This window comes from Artemia franciscana, chromosome 4 (assembly GCF_032884065.1).
Source record: "Artemia franciscana chromosome 4, ASM3288406v1, whole genome shotgun sequence".
NCBI classification, from domain to species: Eukaryota; Metazoa; Arthropoda; class Branchiopoda; order Anostraca; family Artemiidae; genus Artemia; species Artemia franciscana.
Genome location: NC_088866.1, coordinates 44,810,325 through 44,822,897, shown reverse-complemented (window position 1 = coordinate 44,822,897; position 12,573 = coordinate 44,810,325). Strand labels below are relative to the sequence as shown.

Sequence of the window (12,573 nt, the reverse complement as noted above, 5' to 3'; positions counted from 1 at the left end):
AAGTATTATCTGGGTATTGTTTCACAAATGTTGTTTCAACTGGGTTTGTTTGTATTGTATAACGCTTCATGATTTTTGAAAAAAAAATCTATTAATTGTTCTTCGTTTTTGCTCGTCTAAGTCACGTTTCCACCCATCGTTTTAAACGAAAGGGTCACCGTTAAATCATTACATCACTGAAAACTGCATTACGGTTGCTTGAGACGGCTCCACTTTTCTTGGAAACCATAAAGCATAACGTCCAAGTCTCGGTTGATCTCGAGTCTACTTGGAATGGCTTTTACGGTACAGGTAAATCTAACAAACAAACACAAAATAAAAACAATAGGGAAATTTTTTCCAAGACAGTAGAATTCAATTCAGTGATTTCATTTTTCCACATAGTTATTACATTTTTCGACTATGCTGAACAAAACGGCTATCTCAAAATTTTTACCCGGTGACTTTGAAAAAAAATGAGCGTGAGAGGGGGCCTTGGTTCCCTCCAATTATTTGGTCACCTAAAAAGGGCGCTAGAACTTTTAATTTCCGTTAGAATGAACTCTCTCGCGACATTCTAGGACCACTGGGTCGATACGATCACCCCTGTTGAAAAAAAGCAAAAAATAAATAAAGAAATAAACACGAATCCGGGATCTCTAAAATATAAAATTCCACTTTTTTGTAGATAGAAGCTGAATCTGATGTTGTAATTTTCGTTAAGATTCTATAACTTTTAGGGGATGTTTCCACCTATTTTCTAAAATAAAGTAAATTTTCTCAGTCTCGTAACAATCGATGGGTAGGAAATTTATATATTTAAAATCAGCATAAAAACGCGATTCTTTTGATGTAACTATTAGTATAGAAATTCCGTTTTTTATAGTTTCGGTTACTATTGAGCCGGGTCGCTCCTTACCACGGTTCGTTACCACGAATTGTTTGATAAACATTAGAATGGATCAATCGTAGGGAAAACTTTGAAATGCGAAAAGATTACAATCTGAAACAACAGTTTTCCTAGCTTTAAATTAAATTTGGGAAATGATATAAGCTATTAGTAGACTATTCTTAGGAACAAGTGTCGGTATAGACTTTTCAAACATATTTCTTGTCTCTCTAATTTTCCGTTTCTGCGCTACAACTTTGACTTTAAAATCAAGTAAAAACACATATAATTCCTTGAGATTGCCTTTTATTAATAAGTGTGACTTCGGGTGCCTAACAGAAGTGGTACTAGGGGAGGGCTGAGATGGCACTTGGACTGGGCGTAAGAATTTTAGGGGCACATAGTTTCAAATAAATAATTTAACGGTTATAACCATGTTGTAATTTTTTAATTTTAATTCTATTATAATATTAATTAGAGGCTAAAAAAGTGGCAGTAAGATCAGCAAATTAAATCCAAAATTTTCCTTTTCCCCATATTTTTATCAAATAAAGGGGAATTTTGTTAAACTTTACTTTGAATTTTTGGGAGACAGGGGGGAGGGGTTGTGCTAATCAATATTTTGCCCTGGGCACAAGAGATAACAGAAACACCACTGTTGCCTAACGCATAAGTATTGACCGTTCCATACCCCTAAAATTAATATCAGGGCTAAGAATTAAAAATGTGGAGAACGAAAAAGCTTCCCAGCTATGTCAACTCTGATGGTATTGGGGAACTATTGTATTGGGGTATTGGGGATGGTATTGGCTTGAAGTATACTTCGAGTATACTTCAAGCCAGCCAAAGCTTGAATACATTTGCGGTAGCTAATATTTGGCTAAGCTTTACGTATAGTTTTGAGTGTCAAAGGCATTTGATAAAGTTTTTAGTTTAGCGGACCAAGGCTAAAATTACTGTTAAACCCGGCTTGTTTGTTTGATCACCTTTAACAAACGTGTTTTTGGTTCATAGCGCGAAACAGAGGTGAATCCAGGGGGTGGAAATTTTCCTGGACTACTCTGTATCATTTACAATAAAAACCAAATTGGAATAGAGAACAAGAGCTAAGAGATCATATGGCACTTGTGACGAGGTCGGAAGAGCCAAGAGCTCATATGGCATGAGCTCTAGCAAAATTCTAAGAATCAGTAGACTGATTTAAAGGAAATTCAGAGGCTTAAAGCCAGTCGGGTTTTAAAATAAAAGCTCTGAGACACGAGGTCCTTCTAAATACCAAATTTTATTAAAATCCGATCACCCATTCGTAAGTTAAAAATACCTCTTTTTTTCAATTTTTCCTCTCCCTCCAGACCCCCAAATGGTTGAATCGGGGAAACGACTGTTAACAAGTCAATTTGTGCAGGTCCCTGACACGCCTACCAATTTTCATCATCCTAGCACGTCCAGAAGCATCGAACTCGCCAAAGCACTGGAAATCCCCCCAACTCCCTCAAAGAGAGCGGATCCTTTCCAATCATGTCAATCATGTAATTAGAGCTTATGATTATTCTTCACATCAAGTTTCATCACGATCTCTCCACTCTAAGCGTTCTCCAATATTTCCGGTTTCCAAGATTTCTGTTTCCCCTTCCAACCCCCTATGTCCCCGGATCCGATTCGAATTAAAAATGGAGTATCTGAGACATAATATTTTTCTATATATCAAGTTTCATTAAGATCCGATCACCCAAATGTGATCCTCAATCTTCACGTTTTCCAAAATTTCCGGTTTCTCCCTCCAACTCCCCCCATGTCACCAGATCTGGTCGGAATTGAAAATAAGAGCTTGGAAGCACAAGATCCTTCTAATATCAAATTTTGTTAAGATCTGATCACGCGTTCATAAGTTACAAATACCTCATTTTTTCTATTTTTTCCGTATTAACCCTCCCCCCAACTCCCCCAAAGAGAGCGGATCCGTTCCGATTATTTCAGTCACGTATCTAGGACTTGTGCTTAGTTTTCCCACCAAGTTTCATCCCGATCCCTCCACTCTAAGCGTTTTTCAAGATTGTAGGTTTTCCCCTACAACTCCCCCCAATGTCATCGGATCGGATTCAAAATAAGAGCTCTGAGACACGATATCCTTCTAAATATCAAATTTCGTTAAGATCCGATCACCCGTTCGTAAGTTAAAGATACCTCATTTTTTCAAATGTTTTCGAATTAACCGTCCCCCCACTCCCTTCCAGATGGTCGAATCGGGGAAATGACTATTTCTAATTTAATTTGGTCTGGTTCCTGATACGCCTGCCAAATTTCATCGTCCTAGCTTATCTGAAAGTGCCTAAAATAGCAAAACTGGGACAGACAGACCGACAGAATTTGCGATCGCTATATGTCACTTGGTAAATACCAAGTGCCATAAAAACGGGTAAAAATGTTTCAATGTTCTTGCAGTACGTTACCACGATCTGTTTGAATAATATAGGTGGCGGATCTGAATTTTTTCGTTAAAAGTATGGTACTTGATATTTCTTGGTGTACCCAATCCTTTTAATCACTACTAGATTACGTTTACAATAAAATGCATATACAAAAAAGTAGGTATTCAATAGCACAATGAAAAAACACTCTTATGCACTAATAATAGTTATAAATAAAAAATAATAAAAATTAATAGAAGTAAGAACTTTGTACTGATAATAATGACATTCCGAGTATTTTGACTTCACACTTAAGATAAGATTTATTTATGTTGAAATACACATACAATATTACATTTTATTACTCCCCCAAAGACTCATTGGCCTGTATGGAAGGAAAATACAAACGAGTCACTTACTTAGAAAAGAAAAGAAAATTAGAATAATCAATTACTCATAGAGAGAAGAGCAGAAAGGAGAAAATAAAATATAAATAAACACTACAAAAGGAAAGCTAAATAGATTGAATTGACTAAATTAATTAAATAGATTAAGTAGACTTTAATAAAGTAATAATAAACATGTAAGAAAAATAAATCGATAAAAATAAGTTCTAAGAAAGAAAAGAATTTTCGACATTTTTTTTGAACAAACTGAATGAGTAGCACCTTCAAGGTGATTCAGGCAACTTATTCCATACAGTATGACTCTCCAATATAGAATGAAAATCTGACTTTACACAAGGTGTAAAAGGAAGTTGTATATGATTTTGGGTATTGCTAAGATTATAATTATTCTGATCGAAGGTAAAATCTGGTGGAATACTTAGGGGCTGGGGGAGGTCACCATGATGCTGAGAGTGAGTAAAACATGCGCACGAAAGAATATAGAGTGATTCGAGATCAAGTAATGGGATAACTCCTGAACGATAAATTTCCTAAATGAGGTTTCTATCAAAGCCTTCCGTTTATAAAGGCTTCCTGATGTAAAACCAAATTATTTGTCCAAAACTTTTTATTTTGGGTTTTTTCACAGTCTTGTTGTAAAGTCTTACCTTGTTGTAAACTTTCTGAACTTTCATTACGTTTTAATTGTAATCTAGATGTTGTCCAAAGACCGAGTCCAAAAAAACAAAAAAGTCCAAAGACCAAAAAATATTAAGCACAATACTTTTACAAAAAAGTTAAGACTTACCGCCTGTGTGATTTATTTATTAATGGTCCAAATGTTTATAGTATGCACTGAAAGATGTCAAAAAATTGAAGTAAATGTCAAAAAAAACTTTGAAAATAGTGCTTGGAAAGAAAATTGGATATAAAAGGAAACAAAAACTAGCAAAAACTTAGTATTTTACTTAAGCCTTCATTTCTCGCTTTTTTTCTTCTTTCTTACAGACAAGTTTTTACTCTCCCCTAAAGCTTTTTGGTCGTTTTTCCTTCCCTCCAGGGTACCCAAAGTGAATGAGTGTCCAATTCCTAGCAAAGAAAATCAGAGTCTTAGGTTTAAAGTGAAATCTCTTTTACCTTAAAGAGATGTTGAAATTTCTCATTATTGTTAGAAATATAGGTTAAATCTCGGAAACACCAAAATGTTTTGGTTTACTTATAAAAATATCAAGGAAAAGCTAAGGAAGAAATGCATTCATTGATCGGAACAGCCCAAGAGAATTTCAGAATTTAAAGAGGTATTAGAAAACAAATTGAAGAAATTTCAGTGATTGCTTAGATATTCGCAGGGAGGAGGGGGGGGGGTCTTTGGCTACCCCGAAAGGCAAAATTGCTCCCAAAGTTCTGGGCCCTTCTTGTTCAAATTATAAAAAAATATAAATATATTTGGCCGAGAAAAAAAAAATCCTGCATATGTGTCTGAGTGTTTATCTAAGCTTTACAAAGTTGCCTGTAATCTCCTTTTAAGTATTTGTCTTAAAAATGAGGACTGTAGAATTTGTTCAACTTGACAAATTTTTGACACAACCCTGTAGAATTATGAAAAAAATTCTGGCCCGCTAGATTTTTTGGAATTGAAGATTTAACAGAGATCTTCCTGAACTTGGATTTTTTTTTTTTTTTTGCCTTCTGAATTCCTGTAAATACTGTTATTCAAAGATGTGAAAGATGCCCACCGTACATTGAGAGGGGGATTAGAAGCAAGACGACCAGATCCAAAAAATTTAAAATCACACTTTCCAAGGAACCACTCCCTTTTCAGATATTATTTGGAGAAAATACTCCCAAATACTACAATAAGGTTGATAAATCGTTGCACGGAAATTGGCCAACGCACTGAAGAACGCTCCTACTTATATCCCGTGCTCTTTCAATTTTAAATTTTTGCTGTCTCCCAAGAAATTTCCAGAAATTAATAGGACCTTTTTCATAGCCCTTTTCTTTATTTAATAAAGTTATTGCAGTACCACTGCCTTTATGTGTTCTGAGGACATGTCCAAGGATTGATAAGAATGTAATCAGCAAGTGAAGAAACTCAAAAATGGGTTGATTCAATCTAAAAATAAGGCTGATAAACTCCCTAAGTGCACAAGAAACCTATTATGTCAGCCTCAAAATATTTTTATGCGACTCCTCTCCCATGCTATAAACATCCCTAAACTGTTTTTAAAACCAATTTTCTCTCAAAATCTATTGTACGAAATGGTTTTCATTTCAGGAAATGATGGGATACCTTTATTGGAGCTGGGTGACCAACCTGAATTACTTTTGGAAATTTCAGTTGCGAATCTAGGAGAACCAGCTTACGAAGCAGGGTTGTTCGTTGAGCATTCTCGTGGACTATCTTTTGTTGGCAGAATTATTGAGGTAAACCTATAGACTCACTAATTCATAATGCACTTCAGACAGCGTGTTTATTGGGGACTTCATGCTCTTCCATGGCACCTGCAAGATATATATATATTTTTATATATATATATATATATATTATAATATATATAACAATACAATAATCCATGTAAAAACGAGGAGGCAGAGCTCTAGATATGCTAGGTAAAATAGTGGGTAAGAGTAAATGGTCCCAACTGACTTTGATCTATAATTAAAATTCTGTTTTTGAAGGATTATCTGCCGTGAGATGAGGGGTTACAATATCCAATTGTAACCCCTAAATAATAATTTAGGTGAAAAGGGTAGATTTCAGGGAGAACTCTTTAAAGTTTCGAAATATTATTTGGACAAAAGCCCCAACTCTTGCTACGCCTCTTCTTCTCCACTTACCACTATCGGCAACTCTGGCCCTCATCCGTCACAAATAGTTCCTTCAATTTGTTTGGGGAGCAATGGGTTCCGTCTGGTAGTATTTAGGTTTTTTACCTTCGTATAATGACATTTTAAGTCGAGTTTTCTGTGCTTCTTTCTTAGTGAATATTTTCTGTGTGGAGGCTACTGTAGGCTAAATCCATTCTCGTGAGTATAAGTTTATTCTACAAATTTTTGCTTTTTTAATTTGAATAGTTTAGTTTGTAGTTCAATAGTTTAATTTGAATTTGGTACAGTTACAGAAACACGCATTCAGAGGTTAAATGTATCTAAAGTATTGTTTATGCTAAATTGGCTGAGACAATTTGGAAGGTGTTAGGTGATATTTTTTCAAACTGAAGTTTACAGCTAGTCCATGTCCAATTTATAGCTCACCCACCCAAACCAGACAAGACCTACCGATTGATTCACTCTGTTTTTCTCCTTGCTATTTGATTCTCAAAATATATACAACTTTCTTTTTCTTCATTAATTAGCTGTATTTCCCTCGCTCACAGAAGTATCTGAAAACGTAGCTTTCAATTTCAAACAGTTATAGTCCAACAGGCTGAAGGATTGGAGCCGGATTTCATCGATTACATTCAGCTTTTCAAACAGTTCGTGGTAACGAACTGTAGTAAGGAGCGACCCGGCTCAATAGTAACCAAAACTCTAAAAAATGGAATTTTGGTACCAATAGCTACATCAAAAGAATCGTATTTTAATGCTGGTTTTAAATATAAAAGTTTCATCAAGTTTAGTCTTACCCATCAAAAGTTACGAGCCTGAGAAAATTTGCCTTATTTTAGTAAATAGGAGGTTACAACCCCTAAAAGTCATAGAATCTTAACGAAAATCACACCATCAGATTCAGCGTATCAGAGAACCCTACTGTAGAAGTTTCGAGCTCATATCTACAAAAATGTGGAATTTTGCATTTTTTGCCAGAAGGCAGATCACGGATGCGTGTTTATTTGTTTTTTTGTTTTTTTGTTTTTTTGTTTTTTTTTTCTTTTCCCCAGGGGTGATCGTATCGACCCAGTTGTCCTAGAATGTTGCAAGAGGGCTCATTCTAACGGAAATGAAAAGTTCTAGTGCCCTTTTTAAGTGACCAAAAAAATTGGAGGGCACCTAGGCCCCCTCCCACGCTAATTATTTTCCCAAAGTCAACGGATCAAAATTCTGAGATAGCCATTTTATTCAGCGTAGTCAAAAAACCTTATAACTATGTCTTTGGGGACGACTTACTCCCCCACAGTCCCCGTGGGAGGGGCAACAAGTTACAAACTTTGACCTGTGCTTACATATAGTAATGGTTATTGGGAAGTATACAGGCGTTTTCAGGAGGATTTTTTTGGTTTGGGGGAGGGGTTGAGAAGAGGGGGATATGCTGGGGGAACTTTCCTTCGAGAATTTGTAATGGGAGAAGAAAATTTCCATGAAGGGAGAGCAGGATTTACTAGCATTATTTAAAAAAAAAAAAACAATTAAAAAATAAAAGTGAAAAAGCTTTTTCAGCTGGAAGTAAGGAACAGCAATAAAACTTAAAACAAACAGAAATTATTACCCATATGAGGGGCTCACCTCCTTCTAATACCTCGCTCTTTACGCTAAAGTATTTTCAGTAATTTCAACTACTTATTCTACGGCTTTTGTGATTCAGGGGGTCATTCTTAATGAATTGGGATAAAATTTAAGCTTTAGTGTAAAGAGCGAGGTACTGACGATGGGGAGAATCCCTTCATATATGTAATAAAAACATGAGAATACAAAAGTTCTTTACGTAAGCTAATTTATAAGTTACGTAGATCTTTTACCAATAAAAAGATTCGTAAGAAATTAAAAGTTCTAGTTGCCTTTTTAATTAACCAAAAAATCGGGGGGCAACTAGGCTTCGTCCCCCGCTCTTTTTTTCTCAAAATCATTCGATCAAAATTATGAGAAAGCCATTGAGCCAAAAAAAAAAAAATATACAAATTTCGTTTTGATTATTCCTCTGCGGAGAGCCAAAATCAAAACATGCATTGATTCAAAAACGTTCAGAAATTAAATAAAAAAAAAACAAGTTTTTTTAACTGAAAGTAAGGAGCGACATTAAAACTTAAAACGCACAGAAATTACTTCGTATATGAAAGAGGCTGCTTCCTCATCAACGCCCCGCTCTTTACGCTAAAGTTTTTTACTGTTTTGAAAAGAAGAATTCAGAGAAAGAGTCATACTTTAGCGTAAAGAGCGGGGCGTTGATGAGGAAGCAGCCTCTTTCATATACGAAGTAATTTCTGTGCGTTTTAAGTTTTAATGTCGCTCCTTACTTTCAGTTAAAAAAACTTGTTTTTTTTTATTTAATTATCTGCTAGAACCGCCCACACGCGCAGTGGTGTAGTGGGCTAAAATTTCTGTACCAGTAGGCTTCTGAATGTAATTAAATAAAAAAAAACTAATTTTTTTTAGCTGAAAGTAAGGAGCGACATTAAAACTTAAAACGAACAGAAATTACTCCGTATATAAAATGGTTTGTCCCCTCCGCAATGCCTCGCTCTTTACGCTAAAGCTTTTAATTCTTTTAAAAAGCAGAATTGTGGCACAGAGTCAAGTTTTTAATTGTTTTAAAAAGTAGAATTGTGACAAAGAATCAAACTTTAGCGTAAAGAGCGAGGGATTGCGGAGGGGACAAACCATTTTATATACGGAGTAATTTCTGTTCATTTTAAGTTTTAATGTCGCTCCTTACTTTCAGCTAAAAAAATTAGTTTTTTTTTTATTTAATTTCTGAACGTTTTTGAATTAATGCATGTTTGGTTTTGGCTCTCCGCACATAAATTATTAAAATGAAATTTGTATATTAATTCTTTTTTTGGCTAAATGGCTTTCTCTTAGTTTTGATCAGACGATTTTGAGAAATAAGGGGTGGAGAAGGAGGCCTAGTTGCCCTTCAATTTTTCGGTTGCTTAAAAAGGCAACTAGAACTTTTAATTTTTAACGAACGTTTTTATTAGTAAAAATTATACGTAACTTATAAATTAGCAACTTACGTAACAAACTTCCATAATCTTATATTTTTATTATGTATACAAGAGGGTTTGTATCCTCGTTAATACCTCGCTCTTTACACTAAATCTTAAGTTTTGTCCTAATTCTTTAAGAATGCCCCTGAATCAGAAAGGCCGTAGAATAAATAGTTGAAATTACTAAAAATACTTTAGCATAAAGAGCGAGGTATTTATCTCCTCCTAAATACCTCGCTCTTTATGCTAAAGTATTTTTAGAACCCCTCATATGCGTTATAATCTCTGTTCGTTTTAAGTTTCAATGCTACTCCTTCCTTTCATTTGAAAAAACGTTTTCATGTTTATTTTTCATTGTTTTCTAATTGTAATGCTAGAAAATCATGCGCCCTTTTCCTTGAATTTTTCTTCCCCCATGACAGATTCCTCCAAGGAAAGATCCTCCAACATAGCCCCCTCCCCTCAGCCCTACCCCCCAAACAAAATAAAATCCCCCTGAAAACGTCTGTACACTTCCCAATAACCATTACTATATGTAAACACTGGTCAAAGCTTGTAACTTGCAGCCCCTCCCCCAGGGATTGTGGGGGAGTAAATAATCCCTAAATACATAGTTATTATGGTTTTCGACTATGCTGAACAAAATGGCTATCTCAAAATTTTGATCCGTTGACATTGGGAAAAAAATGAGCGTGGGAGGGGGCCTAGATGCCCTCTAATTTTTTTGGTCACTTAAAAAGGGCACTAGAACTTTTTATTTCCGTTAGAATGAGCCCTCTTGCGACATTCTAGGACCACTTGGTCGATACGATGACCCCTGGGGAAAAAAAAACAAACAAATAAACACGCACCCGTGATTTGTCTTCTGGCAAAAAATACAAAATTCCACATTTTTGTAGATAGGAGCTTGAAACTTCTACAGTAGGGTTCTCTGATACGCTGAATCTGATGGTGCGATTTTCGTTAAGATTATATGACTTTTAGGGGGTGTTTCCCCCTATTTTCTTAAATAAGGCAAATTTTCTCAGGCTCGTAACTTTTGATGGGTATAACTAAACTTGATGAAACTTATATATTTAAAATCAGCATTAAAATGCGATTCTTTTGGTGTAGCTATTGATATCAAAATTAAATTTTTTAGAGGTTTGGTTACTATTGAGCCGGGTCGCTCCTTACTTACAGTTCGTTACCAGGAACTGTTTGATATTTTCAAACAGTTCGTGGTAACGAACTGTAGTAAGGAGCGACCCGGCTCAATAGAAACCAAAACTCTAAAAAATGGAATTTTTAAAAATGGAACTACATCAAAAGAATCGCATTTTAATGCTGATTTTAAATATATAAGTTTCATCAAGTTTAGTCTTGCGCATCAAAAGATACGAGCCTGAGAAAATTTGCGTTATTTTAGAAAATAGGGGGAAACACCCCTTAAAAGTCATAGAAAATTACACCATCAGATTCAGCATATCAGAGATATGCTGAATCTACTGTAGAAGTACATACCCTACTGTAGAAGTTTCAAGCTCCTATCTAAAAAAATGTGGAATTTTGTATTTTTTGCCAGAAGGCAGATCACGGATGCGTGTTTATTTGTTTGTTTTTTTTTTCACCAGGGGTGATCGTATCGACCCAGTTGTCCTAGAATGTTGCGAGAGGGCTCATTCTAACAGAAATGAAAAGTTCTAGTGCCCTTTTTAAGTGACCAAAAAAATTGGAGGGCACCTAGGCCCCCTCCCACGCTAATTATTTTCCCAAAGTCAACGGATCAAAATTCTGAGATAGCCATTTTATTCAACGTAGTCGAAAAACGTTATAACTATGTCTTTGGAGACGACTTACTCCTCCACAGTCCCCGTGGGAGGGGCTACAAGTTACAAACTTTGACCAGTGCTTACATATAGTAATGGTTATTGGGAAGTGTACAGGCGTTTTCAGGAGGATTTTTTGGTTGGGGAGAGGGGTTGAGAAGAGGGGGATATACTGGGGGAACTTTCCATCGAGGAATTTGTCATGGGGGAAGAAAATTTCCCTGAAGGGAGTGCAGGATTTACTAGCATTATTTAAAAAAAAAACAATGAAAAAATAAATATGAACAAGTTTTTTTTCAGCTGGAAGTAAGGAGCAGCATTAAAACTAAAAACGAACAGAAATTATTACCCATATGAGGGGCTCGCCTCCTCCTAATACCTCGCTCTTTACGCTAAAGTATTTTTAGTAATGTCAACTATTTATTCTACGGCTTTTGTGATTCAGGGGTCATTCTTAATGAATTGGGACAAAATTTAAGATTTGGTGTAAAGCGAGAGGTACTGACGAGGGGGTGAACCCTCTCATATGGGTAATAAAAACATGAGAATAAAAAATTCTTTACGTAAGCTAATTTATAAGTTACGTATATCTTTTACTAATAAAAAGATTCGTAAAAAATTAAAAGTTCTAATTGCCTTTTTAATTAACAAAAATTGGAGGGCAACTAGGCTTCCTCACCGCTCTTTTTTCTCAAAATCATTTGATCAAAATTATGAGAAAGCCATTTAGCAAAAAAAAATAAATATGCAAATTCCTCTGCGGAGAGCCAAAATCAAAACATGTATTGATTCAAAAACTTTCAGAAATTAAATAGAAAAAAAAACAAGTTTTTTCAACTGAAAGTAAGGAGCGACGTTAAAACTTAAAACGAACAGAAATTACTTCGTATATGAAAGGGGCTGCTTCCTCATCAACGCCCCGCTCTTTACGCTAAAGTTTTTTACTGTTTTAAAAAGAAGAGCTGAGAGAAAGAGTCAAACTTTAGCGTAAAGAGCGGGCGTTGATGAGGAAGCAGCCCCTTTCATATACGAAGTAATTTCTGTTCGTTTTAAGTTTTAATGTCGCTCCTTACTTTCAGTTGAAAAAACTTGTTTTTTACTATTTAATTATAGCAGAAGGAGAAATATTTAATTGCCACAAGGTATTGAACGCATTTAATATGCATTTAGTGTTTAATATACTAGGAGGAGGCTAAAGGTTTGATTCTAATTGAATAAGTAAAATGTGAATAGTGT

General features: G+C 35.3%; 1 protein-coding gene across 4 annotated transcripts in view; it reads left to right on the top strand.

Annotated features, from left to right (window-relative positions):
• Positions 1-12,573, top strand: part of LOC136026482 (integrin alpha-PS1-like) — a 220,469-nt gene that overhangs the window by 157,632 nt on the left and 50,264 nt on the right. For all 4 annotated transcript variants that reach the window (XM_065703098.1, XM_065703097.1, XM_065703100.1 and 1 more), the window contains one exon: positions 5,941-6,089. In XM_065703098.1, coding sequence (XP_065559170.1) covers positions 5,941-6,089 — 149 coding nt within the window. The remainder of the gene's footprint in view (positions 1-5,940; positions 6,090-12,573) is intronic.